Consider the following 22,432-nt stretch of genomic DNA (forward strand, 5'->3'; position numbering starts at 1 on the left):
ACGAAACACGCCACGCATGTGTGCTGGAATTATATTCAGGCTTCGAGACGATCTGAAAACATCTCCACGGTGACACCTGCTGGACAATTTTACTATCGCCACATCTTGGAGATGCTGTTTATGAGATACTCGCAGCAGAAGCGTCAGTGAGACTTAAGATAAAAGTAAAAAACGCATGTCGTGAAAATCGTTAAGAAGTGGGTCACCTGTATTCATGTGTTTTTCTAACATTTCTTTTACACTATAGATAAATTCTTTATGGGAGTTAGAGCGAGCATGACGTCACTCAATCCTGCAAATAACATTTTCTGTTGAAAGAAGAAAAAATAAAATTAGAGCACAGACGGAGTCAGAGTCGAACATTTCTGTCTGTTTTATTTCTCCTTGAAAGCAGAAAGGAGGTTTTTTACTGAGATACTTTAATGAGTTTACAGAGCGCCGACGTCTCTTTCTCTGTGGATTCCCGTGTTTAAGTAATTAGATAATGTCGGTCTCCATTAACCACAAAGAAAATAATAAAGAGAGAGGGGGCCTTGTTTTCTGTTACACATGCGCGTGTCATAAATACAAAAACATTAATTCAGTAATTACAAATGACTCTGGCTCATTAAAAAAAATGTGAATCCTGACGCCTCGCAGTGCCCGGAAGCAGCAGGTACACAACTTGTCGGAACTGGGGCACCAAAGCCTCGTTTATTCGTGGTCATGTGATCTCTGTGTTCGGTGCAGTATTTTGAAACATCGCGTCGGAGGCTCGACACAGCGAAGAAACGCTTTTCAAGCGTCCCATCCCTGCCAGAAACTCGGCCCCCTTCGCGCATGCGCTCTATAGTCATCACAGTATGAGGAGTGCAGAGAACAAGTAACGTCAGAGGTAAACAAGCTTTTATGTTTCTCGTTTACATATTCCACGCTCATGTTTGTAATTAAAGTGCAGAGACATTTTATTAAATATTCCGCTGGCCGACAGGAGGCCTGCGGCTGCTCGCAGCGGTCAGTGAGACTTGTCAGCCTAAGCTGCTTCAGCAGCAGCGAACTGTTAGCTGTGTTAGCTTCTGTATTCACAGTCAATGGAGAGGCGATCCAACTCCGCTGAACTGCACCAGCTCAGAGGACAGCTTTAAACATGCGACTGTATCTTCTCTTACGCTGGTGTCTTTTACTGAAGTGTTCTTTTAAAGCACTTTCCGCTTCGTCCGGTGTCAATCTGTGCTAATATTTAGAGCTAACATTGATAGCATTAGCATCTTAGCCGCTGTCAAATATCTGTTAAGCTAGACAGGGGAGGGACATTTAGAGCGACTGACGACCGAGACAGCCAATAAAATTTAGAGTAGGCGTCCTTAGGAGTCTTCAAGACCAATTATCTTCTTCTACTAAGAAAGCTAAGGAATATCAAGCGGAAAGTCAAAAAATGTCTGTTTCATTCATTACAAACTGTTCGAGTTTAACATTCGCACATTTGTTCAGTCGAAATTCAGACTGCACCCGTGGAAAGCTGATAATAACTACACTAAAAAAAGTTGGGCTGCAACGGTTATCAGAGACGGGCGCAACGTCATCATATGTATGCCGTCATCACGCAACGTGACGTACAGTAGCGTTCGCGACCTTTGACCTTTGTGTGTTGTTGCTTATTTATTTTTTTAACTTACAACAATAGTTTGCAAAAATAGAAGAAAAAAGAAAATTCAAACATTTATTTGTTAAGATAATAAATACAATATGGGGGAAACTGTAAAGAAAATAAATCTTTGGCATATCTAGAGTTTGAGTTTATTTAGGAATTTGCTTAGTTCAACCTATACTCTGTTTTTAAGTTATTAGAATGGACCGCCTTTGAGTTTTTATTCACCTTGTCCATTTACACTTGTTGTTCCACAAATAATGAAACATAGCAAATAGAATATTTATATCCAACATTGAGGATAACCGCTGTGCTCCATCAAAACAAAAGAAAATGGCTTAAAAATATTGAACTGTCAAATAAACTCTCCACAGTAAAATGACAGAAAATGCTCACATCAACACTTCCTGTGTTTTTGTACCAGATGAAGACACCTCCGGACCGATCAGGCATCACATTTGAAGTCGGAGCCAAACTAGAAGCTCGAGACCACCACAAGAACTGGTCAGAAGACTCCTCCCCACCACCTTCCACACACACACACACACACACACTTATTCTTTCCCTTAGGGGTCGCCACAGCAGATGATCTGCCTCCATCTCACTGTGTCCCTGCATCCTCCTCTGTTACTCCAACCACCAGCTCCATATTCAACAGCCTTTGCCCAAGATATCCACTCTCACTCTCCTACACACATCATAACCACCTCAGCCTTTCCTCCCTGACTCTGAGCCCTCCCTCTGATGCACTAATTTCTAATGCTGTTCATCCTGCTCACTCCTAGTCAACATCTGAACATCTTCAGCTCTGCCTCCTGTACAACCAAACATCACAATGGGCCTCACTACAATCTTTTAAACCTTCCCTTTCACTATTGCTGCTCTCCTTCTGTCACTAATCACCCCGACACTCATGTCCACCCTCTTTGCACTAACACACTCAAAATACCAAAAATTAATTGTTTGTTTTACTGAGCTTCTGCTGTTATGATGTACCACTCATTCAAGCTTTTAAAGTAAAGTGTGGGTTAGCGACTTCTTAATAGTCCCTTTGTTATGAGTCTGATCTGTGGAAATCCGATGAGTGGATGATTCATTTAAGTTCCCACAGCAGTTCAGCCAACATACAGGAAACTTTCAGATACTGGTGGTGATTTTTTTTCCAGGATTTTAATAAAGTATTTAACTTTTTTATGATTTTTAATCCACCAAATAACAACAAAAAAAGCAAAAGGAACAGACTTATATTAAATGAAGTAACACTGACTCATTGCCTTAAAGATATGCAACCAGCTGTGCTCATGTGTGAATTCAAAAAGCCCAACCTTTCCTGTGGTGCGTAAATATCCTCGAATTTGTAGCTAAACAAAAGCTAATTTTGAATGTGGAAATGATAAAGATTTTTGGGAGAACATACTTCAAATTTAATGGTGTACTAAAAGTTTGTCCTTCTTTTAGGTACACGGCCACCATTGAGAAGATTGATTATGACAAAGAGCGGGTCCTGATCCACTATCTGCAGTGGAGCCGTCGCCATGACGAGTGGTTTCAGTGGAACTCACCGTACCTGCGGCCGAAGGAGCGAGTCAGCCTGAGGAGGCAGGGCCTGAATCCAACGCGATCACAGCCGGTATAGAACATGTTAGACGTACACAGATGTTTCTTTTTAAATAGTTTTTAAAACATCGGTATCAGTGTCATGGCAGGGATGCTGATACTGAATAAGATTTTATTTTTCTAAGATGCATGAACTGAAATAATATATTTAATTCCTGCATATAAATCCTAGATACTCTGCATTTGAAGTAAATGTGAAAATATCAGAAGCCTGTACTACAACTTGGTTCATCGTATCCACAATATATTTCTGTTATCATTTACCCCACCATCAGTCAGGACGTGGACAGACGATGAGGCTGTCATTTTAAATACATTTGAGGAGGTTAGGCTCATATTACAGACTGACAGTGAAGCAGCTGCTGTGGACAGAGCAGCAGAAACTGGGTGTGTGTTTTAGGGCTGCCACGATTAGTCGACTAGTCACGATTATGTCGACTATCAAAAATTTCGATGACAAATTTAATAGTCGACGCGTCGTTTGAAGCTTTGTAAGATCCAGAAAGACGCAGGAATAAATATTAGGATTTAAGAGTGTAATAGCGGACTGAAACAGAAGGTGGCAGCACTGCATGTACAAAGATGCCAGCTGCCGTTAAACCCCGAAGAAGAAGAAGAAGAAGCAGTCTCCAGTATCATAGCTGGCTGTGTCCCAATAGACCCTGTGCACGAGAAAATGCTAACTTCCTGGTTTGAGACCGGATGTGGGGTTGTACATTTCCGGTAGCTTTACTTTGCGGTCAATCGCTACTGCGAAGATATCCTCCAAAATCATGTCCAAAACTCGAAAACGGAAAGATCGCGTTAAGTTACAAAGAGCAGAGGCGGGAACACTCACCGCTGCTGTGTCATAAAAAAATGATCAATTTTGACGTTTAAAGCGTTTAGATCGATCAGTTGTTTACATCACTCAACACAAGCAGAACTGCATCACTGCAGCAGAAGACACCTCGTCCACACTCAGAAGCACATCTCTGTATAGTGACTGGTCTCATGATCTAAACAGGCAAATGTTCAGCATTCAAACTACAGGTGAAGAATAGTCAAACCAGATGTTTCCCCGTTATGTTGATATCAGCTAGTCAAGTACACACCTGCACAGCATGTTAACAAACCGTGAAAAAAGCCACACAAAAAATGAATGATTGCTGGTAACGGTTTCTATACATTAGTATTTACGAAGGTATGTTGTGACTTACCTTCAAAATTACAGCGGTCCCTCGCTATAACACGGTTCACCTTTCACCTCACTGTTTCGCAGATTTTTTAGTGCAAGTTTGCATGCTTATTTTTTTTCTTCTATGCAAAATGGATAGAAGAAGGTGAAAAAAGTACTTCATATTTCTACAATCTGGAGAAACGGAGGCAAGAGAAGAAATCTATTAATACATTAAGTGTAAATGGGGAAGAATGCACAAATCATAAGACTATAGCAGAAGAAATACATAAATTTTATTCAAATTTATACTCATCTAAATATTTAATTACTGATTCCTTTACCTTTTTTGATTAAACTTATATTCCAAAAATCGATTCTGCATTCAGAGAAATGTGTGATTCTGATATATCACTGGATGACTGAGATCAAGCCTTAAACAAACTGAAAATGGACAAAGCTCCCGGTCAGGATGGCTTGACTGCCATCTTTTATATATTCTTCTGGAAAGAAATAAAAGAATTTTTCTTCAAAACTATTAGGGAAATCATTAGTAATGAAACATTAGCAACGACAATAAAACAGGGTCTTATCTCCCTTATTCCCAAACCTGGTAACCCATATGGAAAATAAATAGTAAAAACTTATGTGTGATTACTCATGAAAGTGGCCACTTTCTCATTACTTTCATATATTGTTTTAGTAAGTATCCAAAACATACAAGTTTCATTATATAATTTTTCAAGGGATCTTATATCTGTTTTCACTCTTGTATGCTTTTCATACAAGTTTCACACAAGACAGATACAAACTTTATAAGATTTATATATATCTTTTCCATATGGGAAAGATAAAAGATTAATCGATAATCTACAACCAATTACTCTATTGAATACAGATTATAAAATTCTTGCTCATGTTCTTGCAAACAGATTAAAGGACGGCTTAGATCAGATTATTAGTGAAACACAATCTGGGTTGCTTAAAAATCGTTCCACAATAATATTAGATTGGTTTTAGATCTACTGGATTATAATCACTTAATTGAAGATGATGGTGTGATTCTTTTTTTTAGACTTTTATAAAGCATTTGATACGGTCGAACATCCTTTCATTTTAAAAGCTTCACAGTATTTTGGTAAAAAATTCATAGATTTAATTTCTTTATTATACTCTGACTTCAATAGTTCTATTTCTTTACCTTTTGGAACGTCTAAACGATTTAACATCAGTTGAGGAGTCAGGGGTGTCCAGCTTCTCCGTTACTTTTCATTATTGTAACGGAACGTTTAGCTACTTTCATGAAACGCAATCCAAATATTCAACCACTGAATTTGATGGGAGCCCCATTGATCACAAGTCAATTAGCAGATGATACTACACTGTTTTTAAAGAACATGTCACAGGTTTCTCTCGCACTAAATGAAATTTCACTATTTTCAAAGGCCTCTGGTTTGTACCTGAATATTAGAAAATGCGAATTATTAACTATTCATGATTGTAAACCCAGTATCGCTCTTAACATAGCTATTAAAACTGAAATTAAATATTTAGGCATTATAATCTCAAAGAATGCAAATAATAGAGAAAATCTAAATTTTGAGCATATTACCCAGAAATCTAAAAAGAGCCTAATCAGCTGGTTACAAAGACACCTCTCCATCTTACTAAAACAGAAGGTATCTCTCCACTGATTTATCCATCACAATGCTTATGTTTCCAATAGACTAATCAACAATATAAATCAAATTAACTTTAATTACATTTGGAGAAACAAGCAACATTATGTTAGGAAGAATGATGTAGTGAAGTCATTTGAAGAAGGAGGTTTGAATGCGACTGATTTTGAAGCAATGATGGTTCCATCAAACTCAAATGGTTGCAGTCTTTCATAAATAACTCAAACAGTATTTGGTTTTATTTCCCCAAAGTAATTTTCGAGAAGCTTGGTGGCATTGAATTTCTCTTAAAGTGTGACTTTGAAATTTCCAAATTACCAATTAAATTATCCAATTTTCATAAACAGGTTCTCCAGTACTGGAAAATGATTTACAAGCATAATTTTTCTCCACATACAAACTCGATTTGGAACAACAGATGTGTATTGATAAAAAGAAAATCCATCTTTTATAAGGATTGGATGGATCATGGAATTTGGACCGTTTTACACCTTTTAGACAATGACAGCAATTTATTATCGTATAATAAATTCATAGATAATTATGGCTTATCATGTACTCAAAGTAAATTCACTAAAGTTGTGAAAGCCATTCCCCCTGCAATGATTCAGATGGCTAAAGCCAGTTTAACCTGTTCTTCCTCTATAATTCGTGAACCGTCCTTAATTATTGATGATCGTCAATTTAAAGGAAAGACATGCAATAATAAATTTTTAAGGACGATTCTAACCAAACAACTTTTTCCTTCTCAATTAAAAATTAAATATTTGTTTAAAGATTATAATTCGAGGTTTTTGACTGAGTATCTTTCTTTTCCAATTCCACCAAAAGCAAAAGAAAATCACTTTAAAATCTTAAATGCCATATACCCGTCCAAGGACTATCTTCACAAGAAATTCAATATAGATACGAGCGCATGCACTTTTTGCTACACTGATATTGAGACTACAGAGCACCTTTTTTATTCATGTGAAAGCTCCAGATGTTTTTGGAATGATTTTCAGTCCTGGTTAACCTCTAAAAATATTGACTGCCCTTCTCTAACCTTTCAAGTAATTAGATTTGGCCTACAAACAGAAAATAAGAAAATAGAATTTGGGATTAACAACTTATTTATAGTTGCAAAATTTTTCATTCATAAATGTCGCTTCTTGAAAATTACTCTGATTTTTGCTGGCTTTAAAAATGAAGTCCTCCTATTGAAGGCTTCATTAGACAAGCATAACTTAAATAAAGCTTGAATTTTTGATGCTGCTTTTCAACTGATGTAGCTGGACTGTGTGTGTGTGCGTACGTTTGTTTTTGTTTTGTTTTCTTTGTTTTTGTTTTTTAATTCTTTTTTTTACTTTATATGGAAGGTCATTTAATGTACTTTATGTTATTTCTGACCTATACTGTTCTTTGTTCGATGGCTGCTTTGTTCTTAACCACCCTTACTTGTACATATTTTTTTGATTTGTAAGATATGCGCTGTAATTGTTAATTTGTACAAATTTTAAAAAAAAACACTTCGAATTGGGACAGCCGTCGTTGCGTGGAGGTGATGTAATCGCACTCAAAATGCATACTTCAAGCGTGCGGTCTCTGAATTGGGACACAGCCGCTGTGTCCAGATTTACGGGCTGCATCGTTAGGAGGCCGCATTTGATTACGTTACAGCGACGCGACGAAGGCTTTCCAAATTCGAAGATTTCTCCAAATGCGTCCTCCTTTTCCCCGAATTTGAAGGATGAGTCGGATGTATCCTTCGTGGCCCAAATGATCCCAGAATTCATAGCGCGACCCAGCCAATTCCAGTTTCCAACAATGGCGGCAGCTACTTAGTTTTAATATTACTCTTTCTGGGTCACAAAGTAAACTTTTAACACATTTTTCGGCGAGAATGTAGCTGTGCAAACTTCAAATGTCTGCTCGGTTTATCAAGACATCACAAATTTGTAAAAGTGCCCCGACGTTTTCGGAGACGTCTGCTACCCACCCACTCGATAGCTGGAGGGTTCTAGGCTCACTAGAGCCGGCGTAAAACACCAGACTCCCTTCACTACCTGTTATATTTTAGATGGCAAGGAGCAGACGGCTGAGTTTATTAAACTCCATCGAGACAATCTGCAAAATTCATTAAAAGTTTAATAAACTATCATCTTGTCTTTAGTTAGCACAGACCTTAAACACTTAAAGCTGTAAGCTAATGATAGTTATATAAGAGCAGATGCATCCTGGTGCAATAAGCTGTACGTTTTACAGCCAATGGATGATGATCTGACTAGTCGACTATCAAAATAATTGTTTGTGGCAGCCCTAGTGTGTTTTAATAATGTTGGTCAAGAAGACTAGAACGATTATGACAATAATAAGTTGAAGCTAGGAGAATGTTGACTGCGTAAGCTAACAGATGTTTTCTCTGCGACTCAGACGTTTGTTTCAGGCTCAAAGGTTCTGGCCTGTTGGACCGACTGTCGTTTCTACCCGGCCAAAATCCTCCGTGTCAACAAGGACGGTGAGGTTCAGCTGTGACCTTTTACCTCTGCTGTTTTTCTACTGTATTCTACTGCTGGTTGATTTACTGATTTTGGGGGGGAAAAAGGTCAGTGCAGCTGTTTATCACAAGGTTGTCTGATAAATCACTAAGCACCTACCATCTGCACCCCTCACTAACTTTTGGCTATTCAATGGACCCATGCATATGTTTTCTTTCATAGTTTATATCGTAACGATTCAGATTGCACTTAAGAAGTGAGGAGGTCTTAATAATACTGGGAAAAAATGAGGTGAGAGGCCCAAAATTTCAGCCCACCCCTCTGTGCTTCTTGTTCCAGTAACTTGACTAGTATGGAGGTCGGATTGTGTGTGGGTTCATTAATTACACTAAGTTACTCTACAATACAAGTCAGCTAATCCTGAGTGCCTTTCCTGATTCAATGATATTAATGATATAATGCTGCTTACATTATTTTTACAGTTGAAGCTGATACATTGGACTGTTAAAAGCGTTTCATTAAAGAAAAGTCAAATAAATCCTGATTTATTCATACTAAAAACTCTGGTTTGGAGTCGAGTTGCTGCCTGAGGTGGGAGAGGTGAGGTATCTCTGGGCTTTGTTGGAGGCACTTAGGTGGAGATTGAAGCAGGAGATTGACAGAAGGGCTGGTGCAGCTGGGTCCGGTCTGTTGTGAAGAGGGAGCTGAGCTTGAAGGCGAAGCTGTCAATTTACTGGTTGATCTACATTCCCTCTCTCATATGTGACCCCGAGCTGTGGGTAGTTACCAGAAAATAAGATTGTGCATTCAAGTGGCAAAAATTGGGCTCTCCCTTCAGACAGAGCTCAGAGCACAGCCGTGCTCCTTTGCATCAAAAGGTGCCGGTTGAAGTGGTTCGGTCGGCTCTGACCCAGATAAGCTCAGTGAATGGATGGGCGTCTTTTATGTCCTCCCTTCATGCTGTTTGACTCCCGCTGTCCGTCTTTGGGTTGTTTGTGCTGCGTTCCTGTTGTTACTGAAGCGAATCGGCTGTTTTTGGAACATGATTGATCTAAACCTGGTGTTTGTGTTTTCCTGTGTCAGACTCCTACACAGTGCGATTCTATGATGGCGTGGTTCGGACTGTGAAGCCCACCAAAGTCAAACCTTTCCAGGAAGTAAGAAATGCTTCTCTCTAATTGGTCCTCGTCTACTCAGTGTTTCACACAATCACAACGTCTTTGATCCTTAATGTGTTTGTTTTTGTTTGTTTGTCGTTCTTAGAAATCCAGATCTGAGAAAAGTGCTGTGGGAAGCGAGGGATGGGAGGAGGGTGAGAGTGAGGAGGAGGAAGGAGGAGAAGGACAGGAAGAAGAAGAGGAGGAGGAGAAAAAGGAGGAAGAGGAGGCAGATGAGAAGGTGACAACAGAAGAGACCGATGCAGCTTTGGAGAGGGAGGAGGACAGGAAGAGGAAGGCAGAACCTTCATCCTCAAATCCACCTGCCAAGAAGAAAACAGATGACAGTAAGTAAGATGACCTCTGACCCCAAGCGCCCGCACACTGTAGATCTGTCCAGATGTTTGGAGGCTCTGCAGCTCGTCAGCAGGAGCAAATTAAAATGGTTAACAATGGTCTGTCTCTCTTCCAGGCAGAAGCAGTGGAACTCAGAATCAGCCAATCACAGCTAACTCCACCCCCCCAGCAGCAGCAGCACTTAACCCTGCCCACATAGACAGAGGTACACTTATCTCTGTAAACAGATATCTGCACAGGAATATGGAGAATACATAAAGGGTTTCTGGTTTCCACTTGTAGTCCGGGTTGAGTATGCACGAAAAAGTGAGGTCCTGTTTGCCGAAATGAAACCTGAAAACCTTCAGCTACAATCTAACAACAACTTAGGCTTTTATAAGCTTTTCTAAATATGTCTGCATTAGAAAAGCCACAACTGGGGCAGGGGGCTGCAAGTCTCATCCAGAATATCAACAGACGACACCGGCGGCTCTGCACCAGCAAATCCTACAGCAGCAGACTCACTGATGGTGCCTGAAGTCGACAGAGGAGGACTTTAGACATGCGTGTATTGGTCCAAACATGAGAACTCCACAGAACATGTGCACATTTTACATGGTTCTCTTAGCTTTAAGACGATGTCTGTGGGGACTGTCTCACTCAGGAGGACAGCAGACATAGTTCTTATTAGACCTGGGTGAGATGGACAAAACTGTGACATGTTTTTCATACCAGTCAAATCACTATTTCTGTCCAGCTTAAAGACAACCTCTACTCCAAAGTGAAGATAAAATGTTAATTTTGACTTAAATATTAATTATTTTGTGTCACACATTGAACGTGACTAATGTGCTGTAGAATATTATACAGGTGTACTTTGAGTACATAGTGCTAGTGTATGTGAGCATATAATAAAGTAAAATCTTAATTTTGACCAGTAAGAACGTTCAAGCCAACCCAAGGATAAAACCACGGTGAATGTGAGAAAATCCAGTTCTTAACAGATGAAACACAGTTTAACTTTGTTCGCAGGTGCTTCTCTTATTTGGATCAGTAAGTGGTTATGCTTCTGTAACGTACTTGACCTGTTTGTTTTATTTAATCTTTGTTTCAGATGTCCTGCTGGAGCGTCAGGCTCACCTTCCCACCACACACAAGTTCAGCAGAGAACCATGTAAGTCCCTCAGTCCTCCACATAAACACAAAAGGTTAGAACGTCTCGATGCATGCTCAATCATCCAGGTAAGTAAATCCCAGGACTGCTACGACCAGATGAACAGAATCAAACTTTGGGGACAAAAGTTTAGAGTTTAAAAGTTGTTTTTTTTGTCTAATGAAAAAAGTAGGACAGATAAAGACTGTCGGCTGCTCAATCCACACTTGTAATGGGGCGGGAACAGATTGAACATGAAAGGATATCAAATGTTTTAATTGAGAAAATTTGATGGAAGCGACGCCTCTCAAGAGAACATGTACAGGGTGATGTTTCCTCTGTGTCTTAAACATCTCCGAGCCAAGGAGACCAGCAGCTGGACTCTTGGAAGAGGAATCTTGTCCCATTTTTAGGTTAAAGCTGCTCAGCAGTCCTGGCTCTTCTTTGGTGTCACCATGCTCCAAATGTTTTCAGCCGTGCTGTTGGAATCGATGCTTTATGTGATTTTAGCATTGTTGTGCTGAAACATGAAGAAGATGTAGAAGTCAGAGATGCAGGCTTTTAAACTGAGCGCTGATATTGAGCCACAGGGTCTCCCTTCTCTTTTTCCAAAAGTCATTAAAACATTTGTCTGACATCGGAACAGTTTTCTGTGAGTTTTGGTTCAGAGAAGACGACGTTGTTTCTGACCGTGTTTAGATGTGGCGACGTGTTTGCATGATCTTTAACCTGCTGCCTGAGGGCCTGAAGATCACGAGCATCGATGCTGAATTTCAGCCTCCATCCGCACGCAGATACTTCTCCAAATAATCTATAATAATAATTTATGATTTTATTTTATTGTAGATGATGAGACATTTAAAGTCTTCACAATCTCACATTGAGAAACATTATTGTGAAATTGTTCAGTTTGTAGACAGTTCTTTGCAGATTGCTGAACCTCTTTAGTTCTGAGAACGTCTGCCTCTCTTTATACCGACCTGCTGCTAATTAACCAGATGAGGTGCAACACGTTCCTCCAGCTGGTCCTTTCTTACTGTCACTCACTTCTCCAGCGTTTTGTTGTCTGAAGCATTTAATGAAATGGTAAAATGTCTCAGTTGAAATATTTAACTTGTTTTCTGCTTTATTGTGAATAAAATTCATAAGATTTGCAAATCATTGCACAGCATCCAAACTTTTGTGGAACTGTGGTTTTTCTTCAGCTCCAGAGGAATTTTAGATGCCGTCTTAAATTGACAAATTGTGCTTCTGAGCAGACATTTAATGTAGCTTCCTGTCCTCTCTTCGTGCTTGGGGTTACAATACAAAGGCATATTATCAGTGTGCAGCTGCTCCCTTCTTCTTTCTAAGCATGAAAGTGCTGAGGTTTCCTAATCCAGTCCCACAGCAGTTAGAAACACTCGGTGTGTCCTCTCCTCTCAGTGTACAGGGTGATAAAGAACCAGCCTCCACCCATCCTCTCCATTGAGCTGGACCACAACCCCTTCAAGTGCCCTGCTCCCGGGTGCACTAAGTCATTCAGGAAGGCGAGCCTGCTGCACTACCACATCAAGTACTACCACACCGACCAGCAGCTGGAGGAGCAAAGCAGCGCGGAGGAGGCCGTGAGGTCGCTTTATGTCCCACGGATTAGATACGGTGAGCAGAGGGCGGTGAGTTTAACGCTGACTGGAGCTATTTTGGGGTTTTTTAGGAGGAAGCGATCTTTTTCAGAGGGTGGCGACTTGGTGTCAGACAGGAGGAGTGAGAACTCAACCAGCGGAGAACATGGCATCATGGGAACAGGTACAGAGCAGAGCACAACATCAGCACATAGGAGCAGAAAACCAGGCCAACCAGCAGCGTTGGTGTCATTTCTCTCATGTGTGCCTGTTAGTAGAAGCCAAGAAGGATGGGGGGAAGGAGAAAACGGGAGGACTGGATAAGAAGGAGAGGAAGAACTTCCTGCGAATCAAACTGAAGAAGAAGAAAAAGAAGAAGAAGAAGAAGAAAAGTCAGACGGGTGAGACTCATTGTGTCTGTTGACCTTCTTAAACTGAGATTAACAGGTTTGTAAGATATTTGGAGCCTAAAATCAGAGGTCTGCTCTCATCTAACAGTTTGAAGTTCGCTGTAGAAGTGTCATATTTTACCATCCATTTTCTTTCACTTATCTAAGTCAGAGTCATGGGGGAGGTCAGGTTGTCCCAGCTTCCACAGGGCGAGAGGCAGGGTACACCCTGCATAGGTCACCAGTGTGTCGCAGGGCTGACAGAGACAAACAACTATTCAGACTCACATTCACACCTGTGCCCAGTTTAGCATCACCAATTAACCTAACCCCACTAACTGCATGTCCTTGGACTTTGAGGAAGACAGGACCCCCCAAACACGGGGAGATCATCCAGTCTCCATCCATTTCAGCTACACTGGCTTCCTGTTGACTTTCAGTATATTTTAAGATCCTGGTCTTGACATTTAGAGCCTTGCATGGACTGGCACCAGCTTACATCTCCGATCCGCTACAGCCCGATGTCCCCAGCAGGTCCCTGAGGTCATCTGATCAGGACTATAAAACAGACTAAGATGAGAACTAAGGGTCACAGAGCTTTTAGCCACTGTGGACTCTCTCCCTCAGACATTAAGACTGTGGACTCGGTCGTTGTTTTTAAAAAAACAACTCAAAACTCACCTTTTAAAACAGTTTTTAGTTAAATTTCTGCCTGTTTTATATTGTCTGTTTTACATTTTTATTATTTGTTATCTTATGTGCAGCACGTTGTGATTCTGTCTAGAAAGGTGCTACATAAATAAAATTGTATTTATTATTTATCTTCAACTCACATTTTATCTGTTATTGCACTTATTGCATCCTCAAATTTATCTGACAGAAGTGTGAACCTGCGCATTAGTAACACTGCAGAAAATGAACTGCAGCGTGTTTGGCTCAGATTTGCTGTTGAGGGCGTTTTGGCTGCTCACAAACAGGAGTGTAACGGGAAAGTAAAAACATTTATGTTTTGTTGGAAACGCTGCAGACGAAGCTAAAGCACCTTCACGACCTGTTTGTGATTTAAAACTCCTCTTTTTCAGCTGCTTCTCATTAGTTGTTGTCATTACTGTGAGTTACTGAGCACCAGAACAAGGTTGACAGCGTCCATGCGAGCACCGAGCGTCCAATCATTTTGTTGCTTCTCTCTTCTTCTCATCAGGTTTCTGCAGCAGCGACGATGAGAGCTCAGACAGACCTCCGATCACTCTCAAGCTCTCAACTGAACATCACAACACACACATGCAAGGTGGGAAAACACACACACACTAATATCACAAACACTGATGCGATGTAAAAATTCAAAAACTGAGTTTCTGTACTTTTAGCCGACGATGGCAGCGATTGGTCAACGCTGACAGCAGAGAGTGGAGAAGACACGCCCTCCTGGCCTGTTGGCACGGAGACGGAGGAGTGTGAGGTGGTGAGGTGTGTGTGCGAGGTGGACGAGGAGAATGACTTCATGATCCAGGTGAGACACACAGGAATGATTTGTCTGTAGCTGCTTTTAAAACGAATCCACAGAACTGACAAACAAGTCTGAAAGGAGAGAAATGAATCATGGGAAATATTTTACATCATTCATGTCCATCAGGTTCTGTTCAATGTGAAAATTTTGTCTATATTAGGACTTCTTTTGTCACTGAAGGCCTTTGTGTCAGGAATGCTCAGAAACACAGGATTGTTTCGTGATGCTGCTGTGAAGTGATCCCAGTGTTTTCTCTGTGTGTGTCTGTAGTGCGAGTCGTGTCTGTGCTGGCAGCACGGGACCTGTATGGGTTTATACGAGGACAACGTCCCACACAACTACATCTGCTACTACTGCAGACAGACCGCAGGTAGGATTCACACTGTGAGCACTTACTGCTGTGCCGAGCCTGTGAAAGAAAGCAGGTAAAGGTGGATTATTTGATAGTTGGTGTAATATAAAACTCAAAGCTTGCATTTTATATGTTACAGCAAAGGCCTGGAAAAGTTCCTCGACCCCTTGTCGAGTGGTCGTAGGATAGCTCTCTGTGTTTAGGTGAAAGTCAAAGTGTGTGTTTGTATTGTAACCTTTTCTGACTGGTTGGAGAAGGACATGTGACTTATGTGTGTTTGTACCTCAGTGAGTGTGTGAGGCTTCGACGACACGAGCTCCACAGCTCAGGCTGAAGCCGTTTTCAGAGACCTGCTGGCTCTCTGTGGGTTCCTGTGTGGTGCTCGTGCTTCTCCTCTCATCTTGTTTTCATCTGTAATCCTCATTGGTCCAGGTTGGCGGTGTGCTCAGCGTTTCCGGTCTGAGCCCGACTTGTTGAAATCCGGTCACATGTTTGGCCTGTCGTGTGTGAAGGAGAACTACTCGGAGGTCAACGCCTCCAAGATCTCACACACCAGCCACCTGCTGGCGCACACGTACGGCATCAGCCAGGTCCTCAGCGCCCTGCAACTCAAAATCAGCCTGCTGCGGTGAGTGCGATCGCTCCGGCGGCTCGGCTCATCTGTTCGAGCCCGCAGAGACGTTAGCTCGGTCTGACTGTGGCCGTCTTTCCCCGCAGCTCGCCGTCCCACCCCGACCAGCAGCTGTGGAGGTCACCGTGGAAGCAGGAGGAGAGGCACAGACTGACGTCCAGCCCGAGAGGAGAGCCGCCCGTCTGCTACGTCAGCAGCGAGCACTGCTATCAGAAGCCTGGAGCATCATGGGAAAAAGGAGAGGAGCAGGAGAAAGAGAGGCCGATGGTGACGGTGAAGCAAGAGCGCAGTGGCGAGGAGAAGGTAGAGACTCAGCAGACACTCGTGTAGCCTTTTAACTGTTCACACGTTTCCTACTCAGAAAGCCGAAACACTCGTTCACAAGTGCTCACCAACTCGCTCCACTGCCCGAGGTAACAGGACACAAAACATTTTCATTTATTTGTGCTGTTCACACTGATGGGGGGGAAACGGACGACCGAATGAGTCGTACATGAGCAATAAACTCTAAGCTCGGATTTCACTCCTGCATTAAGGCTGAACATCATAAAATCAGAGCTGATTATTTTGAGCAAAGACGATGAATCTCTTTTTCTGTCTCCTCAAAGCTCTTCTCTGCTGTGAATTTGAGACGCGTGAATCTTCAGCTGTTGGGGGGTTTAGGTGTAGTAAAAAAAACAAAGCCTGGCTCACTGAGACCTTGAGCAGAAGCAGCGCCTCACGCTCGCAGCGCTAAGCTCCTGCTGTTGCTATGAGACCAGTGAAGACCAGTTAGAAGCTCATTCTGGTGAATGTGGAACTATTTTTACCTTTTACTGAGTGTGAGGGGGGGGGAGCGAGAGCTGCAGAGGATACTCTGTGAAGATACACCAACAGAAAAGCTGTAACAGGCTTCCTCTGCACAATCACACAGCCAGAGATTTTACAAACGTAAGGCTCGTCGGGTAGATCATGAAAACCTGTCATCTGTTTGATTTCATGGGGACTTTGTCGTTTTTCAGACCAGTTTCTGATCCTGAATTGTTTTATTTCTCTTAACTGTTGTAGAATTCTTGTAGAATAGAAAGAATACATCATTAGTAGCAACGAAATGGAGCTAAAAATAAACGATTGATGGAGAATCAATAAGTGAAACGAGCAGATCACAGTGAATTTACTTAAGTGGACCAGAAGACAAGATGTGAGATGTAAGAGAGATTCTTACATCCAGAGAGGGTCACGGAAATAAAAGGTTTCGACAGGTGAGCCTGTGGAGGGATTGTACGCTCCTCCTGTGATTGGCTCATGACTCTGTTGCCACCGGTGTCTTTTTCCTGCAGTAGAGGCTGTGGCCGTAAACTGTCTTTGAATTTTTATCTAAATCTTAAGGAGATCACCTGTAAAAAAGAAAATAATTATTTATTTATTACAGAATAAGCAGGCCATGACTTGTAAAACCTAAATTTCATATTAAATTGTAAAGTTACTGAAATATAAACTGGAGATGTAATCTAATAATATTCTAATTTCAGTTCAGCTATTAGATGAAAATCGATAAAAACTGAAAAATGTCCACCTGACCCTTCAGAATCAGCTGATCTCTTTGAACTTTTTAAATACAGCAGAAACTGCAGGACTCAGAATCCAAAGCCAGCTTCATTATCTGTTTAACCAACTCTGAGCATCACGGCTTGTATTGTAGCTGCAAGAGGTTTAACACTGTGATGTAACAGAAACAAGGACCTGGGGTTCTGTGGGGGCGAGGGGGAGGCCGCATTTTCTCCAGAAAAGGGAATTTTCAAGCATCATTGGCAGAGTGTCGTTATTCAAACCTGCTCTCCAAGTTTGTCAAATTCACTGAAAAACGAATTAGTCTTCGTGTGTCTCTGGCTGCTGTTTGTTAAAAGCATCTGTCATTCTCTCCGTGTAGGAAATAAAACCTGAAGATGTCAACAGGAGCGCAGCTCACACCGCCGCAGACAGAGACGCCACCGCACTCACAGATGTGCACAACATAAAAACAGAGAATCACGCAGGCGGCGGCGAGCAGGCGCACACTCGGACGTGCGCAGCGGAGCCTCGCGCGGCGTCGGTGGCCGAGTGTCAGCTGAACCTGCTGGAGCACATCGAGTCCCTGCACCAGCAGATCAGCGCCAGGATGGACGTGATCGAGAGAGAGCTGGACGGTAACGCACACGTTGAATGTAAAAGACAGAGTTGCACACAACACTCCACATTAATCATCATTCAGTGTTATTAAAATAGTCACGGTGGCTTCGTCTGGTTACGAAAGCAGAGAGAAATATTTAGAGAAAGAAGCAAGTAAGTAATTATCCACCGCGAGTTAGAGCCATTCTAGCTGGAGGAGAATAATTACTGAGGCGTGGGAGGAAGAAGAGAGAAGGTTCGGTTTTTGCGTCGCTTCACTTGGAGGGGTCGTGAAGCTCATGCATCCTGATCGCCGTGTTCCTGCCTGCTGCTCCACTTTCACCGTATTGATTATTTAGACCTGACATTATTGTGAAAAAGTATCTATCGCATCTTCATTGCATGTTTGGCCTTTAATTTAATTGGGATTAGAGAGGTCTCGCTTCACTGCTGTACATCATGTATCTTGTGTGACTGACAGCAGCGCGTGCCTGAGCGTGATACAGCAACGCTGGGTTGGACGTGATGAGGCGTCAGAGTCGTGCTGTGCTCCTAAGTTACACCTCGGTGTTAGTTTGTGTCCACATGTGCTCGCTGCTGGTCGTAAAACTCGCTCTTCTCTGTCTTCAGTTCTAGAGTCCTGGTTGGACCACTCCGGCGAGCTCGAGCCTCCTGACCCTCTGTCCCGCCTCCCGCAGCTCAAACAGCGAATCAAACGGCTGCTGTGTGACCTGTGCACCGTGAGGCGCCTGTCGGTCTGCCGCTGACCGCCCTCCCTCTGAACTCTGACGAGACAAAGAGCGTGAAACTCTGAGTTGACTGTGGTTTGTTTCCCTGCAGTTACAGGACAGCGCCCCCCTGTGGTGGAGAAAAGGTGCTCTGCAACAAGATGGTGTTTTGTTTTTTTTGTTTTTTTAATACAACGTGACTGTTCCTGAAACGCCTCCAGCCGGACTTGAGAGCCCGTGTGAGCACCAGGCGAGGACGAGTTAGGTCATTGATCAGCTGTCATCCGTCTCATCGGGACGGGATGATGTTTGTCTCTGTGGAGGCTGAACGGACGCGTCGTCTGCCATCAGCTCGTTGTTTTTCTGCCAGCCAGCATCGAAGTGTAACAACGCACACAAAGGATTTGGATATCGTATATTTTCTAATTGTACTAATATTGCCAGTACTAATAATTGTTTGTTTGAAAGACTCTTGGAGGGTTTTACAGTCTGGTGAGACCAGGAGGTTCTTAAGGGTTGGTGACCACTAACTGCCTTTTTTTTTTAATGTTAGGAATCAGTGCGATGTGGAGCAACAACAAAACGGCTTCAGTGTTCCTCAGGAAGGATACCCTTCAAGCAGCTTATTTTCCTACCCACACATATTTAATCTGACTAATTTACTGCAGGACATACCCCTTACTTTTATTTTGAAAGTCACTGCTTCATTGTTGTGTGGTTCCTGATGACTGATGTCATCACCGCTGGGGTGGGGCAGCACCACAGGTTAATTAATCATTGATCAATAATCATTATGCCCAGTGTGAGGCCAAACACCTTTAGTTTATTTGTCACTTCCAGCATGAAGAGACGTTTACACGTTTGTGTAAAGCCACGACTGATTATGACGACTCGTGAGCATCTGTGGGACTCTGCAGCAGTTTCAGGTTTCAGCGTTTTTGCTCAGCATTGGACTGATTCCAAGCTTTTTTGTCTTCTGTAATAATTTAAACCCAGAATGGAGCAGCGGGCTTTGTACCACACTGTGAACAGTGAGGCATGTTTAGGCTGGTGTTATACAAATCTTGAATATGGTTCAGTTTTCATGTACGTAAAGCTCTGAACCAGTCAACAAAGATGCAGGAGGTCATCACTGTGCAGACTGCAGCAACAACCAGGCAAAGCCTACTGGGGACTCAGTGGTGAGCAATGGCCTTGATCTGTCCCACGGGCCATGGTTTGTTCCTGGTCTTTGACTGAAGGAATGATGTCACAGATACATGCAGCTGAAAGAACGTGTGGGCTCAGCCGTAGAGCGGACGAGGGGCTGTGGCGTCCCCGAGGGAGCTCAGAGTAGTCGCTGCACCTCCACGTCTAAAGGAGCCCGGTCATGAAAATTGCAGAGGGAGTCCACGCCTGGAATACCTACTTAGCCCACTGCCACCAGCAGACGGGCAGAAGGAAGATGGAAAAATCAGCCGCAGGTTAACAGATACTGAGGTTTTCCTTTCACGAGCTGTTTCAGTTGCTAATTTGAAGTTGATGCGGTCAGTTTAACCGTTTCAGACAACTAAAAATTCTGCTCCTGCATTTTTCACTCATTCAGAATCAAACAGTATATCTTTTAAAAGCACAAAAACTCGACACCAAATGGTGTGAACCACTTATAAAGAGCACAGAAACAGTAGCTCTTTGTACTAATCTGTCGTTTCTCACCTCTTTCCGGTCACCTCTGCTGAGCGCTGTTTTCACTACAAGTGTCCAACAAACGAAATGCTTCCAGACTTTCAGTGTCTTCAGTGGAAAAACAGGGTTTAAAAACACGCATGTTTAAATGGATGTAAACAGCTAACTGCAGAGCTGATCACATTCAGTTCTGTTAGAAAGTTATTCGGGGAAATTCTGGGAATCATTTTGCAGGAGGAATTCATCCATTCGTGGTATGATTCACTGCTGGCTCGAGCTGTGAGAGGTCACCCAGATGAGGTTGTGGTGGCAGACTGTCATTACAGTGTCAGCTTTGGCGTCCTGTTGGTGTTTCTCTGTTAAAAGCCTCATTGAGGGAACAGTTTTCTTCCCCTCCTCCTGTCCTCGTTTATCTGCTTTTCTGCATTTATTTGTTTGTTCAAATAGACAGTATCTTGGGTTGTGAACAGCATGATACATTTTTTATTCTGGACTCTTCAGTGTTAGCTTTGCTTAATTCACAGTTAATAATTTATCTGCTCTGTTTGAAACTGTTTCAGCTCGTCTGCCTTTAAGGCTACTCTTTCCTAATTGGTTGCTCCTCTTAAATAGAAGATTTGGACAGTAGGTGGGTGGGGCTTATGTGCCTGAGATGACCATATTAGTAATATCCTCTTTCTGTGACATCATACAGATCCAGGGATAGAAAAAAAGCTGCCTGATATGTGGGCTCACAGCAAATTGTTCTTCATGTTAAACATGAACTTCCACTGCTGGCCCCAGAAATAAGGAAAAGCAGAGTATGTCCCCGGCTTTTTATTTTTTTAACAGCTGGCTCATAATAAGTTTTATATGTATGAGTTCTGAACCAGACTGTCCTGCACAGAATCAGATGGAGAAAACTGCAGGTGCTGTTGTTGGTGCAGTCTGCCATTAAAGCAAACAGCCTACTGTTAGATTAAGAAACCCCAGCAGCTTTAAAATGTACATATGTCTGAATGAAGTTTTATATTCTTGAACAAGAAGCTAACTGTATATAGCTGTAGATTTTATTTTGATAGAATGGCTTGAAAGTGGAACTTTCCAGGAAAACAGTTCATTTCATGTTATTTTCAGTTTTTCCTTCAGCGTCTCGTTACACTCTGAAAAACTTACCTGCTTAACGCTGATGTGTCTTTAATCCAACCTGTTGCTTCTCTTCAGTTTTTTAAAGTTTTATTACCACGCCGGCTAAAGATGCTGTGTTACGTATCGCAGCCCGCAGGGGCGTCTGACTCAGACCACATGAACTGTATATAAAAGATGGACACATAACATAAAGTCACCAGAACAGCGCTTCCTGAGATTGGCAATATCAGGAAGCGTCTCATAGACATTTCATCCAATCAGACAGCTTTTCACAGCCACACTCGCCGCCCTCTGCTGGTCATCAGAAAGCAGGTTTAAGGCATTTACGTCTTTCTTTCATATACAGTCCCAAGTTTTCATTTTTATATTCATACTCTTGTTTAAAGCACGAGGAAATGTGTTTTTCTGAGGAGTTGTAGCTTTGAATAAAGGTATAAAATCCCAGTCGGTGTGGTTGTATCACATTCAAGTGTCTGGATTTAAAGACCGCAGTGCTTTCCAGATTGAATACGTGCCCACGTGTTCATTACTCCTGTTTGTGGTTTGAGTTATTTTTAAAGATTTATTTACTATGATCAACTTTTTAGTTCAACAAATGAGCACATCTGGATGCTTTTCAGCTATTTAAAGATATAATTTGCATTACTGAGACGACTTTTTAGGCCACATGTATCCCAGCATTAATGAGTCACGCTGGGCGAAGGAATTATACAGATCACACAAACAGAACAGCTTGGAGAGCTTTTTTATTTTAACTGGAATTGAACGGATTAGAAAAGATTGATACTTACTGAAGAGCTGAGATTATGCTTCAAATATAATCTAAAATCCAGTCTTCAAATATGAGATGAAAATTATCCATAAAACTGGCAAATATTTATCATTTCAAATGTAATATAACTGACCCCGAGATGTTTACAAGGTAACACACAGAGCACGAGTTACTCCCTAACCCAAAGCATATTCCTGTTTGTTTCATGCAGTTTTTGTTGTCCCGCTGAGACACTGATGGGTTTTTCTTTGTGTTTAAACCTAAAATCAGAGGCTTTAATCTGAATGAGAGGTTTTCCCAGGCGAAATCAAAAATGTAATAATGATA

General features: G+C 42.0%; 1 protein-coding gene across 2 annotated transcripts; it reads left to right on the plus strand.

The window, feature by feature from the left end:
- The first annotated feature begins 797 nt into the window (after nucleotides 1–797).
- Nucleotides 798–22,110, plus strand: LOC308407303 (PHD finger protein 20-like). 2 transcript variants are annotated; one of them, XM_080898873.1, is made up of 18 exons: nucleotides 798–874; nucleotides 2,052–2,131; nucleotides 3,086–3,257; nucleotides 8,492–8,576; nucleotides 9,640–9,713; nucleotides 9,820–10,060; nucleotides 10,186–10,275; nucleotides 11,164–11,223; nucleotides 12,628–12,814; nucleotides 12,899–12,990; nucleotides 13,085–13,207; nucleotides 14,397–14,483; nucleotides 14,563–14,705; nucleotides 14,973–15,072; nucleotides 15,487–15,682; nucleotides 15,772–15,988; nucleotides 17,595–17,850; nucleotides 18,443–22,110. In XM_080898873.1, the coding sequence occupies exons 2-18, from the start codon at nucleotides 2,052–2,054 to the stop codon at nucleotides 18,577–18,579; spliced, it is 2,340 nt and encodes a 779-aa protein (XP_080754999.1). In that variant the 5' UTR covers nucleotides 798–874; the 3' UTR covers nucleotides 18,580–22,110. The 2 variants fall into 2 exon arrangements, with proteins under 2 accessions (XP_080754999.1, XP_080754998.1); XM_080898872.1 differs by having other exon boundaries at nucleotides 799–874; nucleotides 13,082–13,207; nucleotides 18,443–22,109.
- Nucleotides 22,111–22,432: the final 322 nt, after the last annotated feature.

This window comes from Rhamphochromis sp. 'chilingali', assembly GCF_963969265.1.
Source record: "Rhamphochromis sp. 'chilingali' genome assembly, chromosome: 12".
Lineage (NCBI taxonomy): Eukaryota > Metazoa > Chordata > Actinopteri > Cichliformes > Cichlidae > Rhamphochromis > Rhamphochromis sp. 'chilingali'.

Bases quoted from the DNA above. Each gene is read 5' to 3' on its own strand.
- LOC308407303 (XM_080898872.1), top strand. From the start codon at position 2,052: ATGAAGACACCTCCGGACCGATCAGGCATCACATTTGAAGTCGGAGCC. The intron at 13,208-14,396 runs GTGAGACTCATT...TCTTCTCATCAG, and splicing joins GAAGAAGAAAAGTCAGACGG to GTTTCTGCAGCAGCGACGAT. The intron at 15,073-15,486 runs GTAGGATTCACA...TCATTGGTCCAG, and splicing joins CTACTGCAGACAGACCGCAG to GTTGGCGGTGTGCTCAGCGT.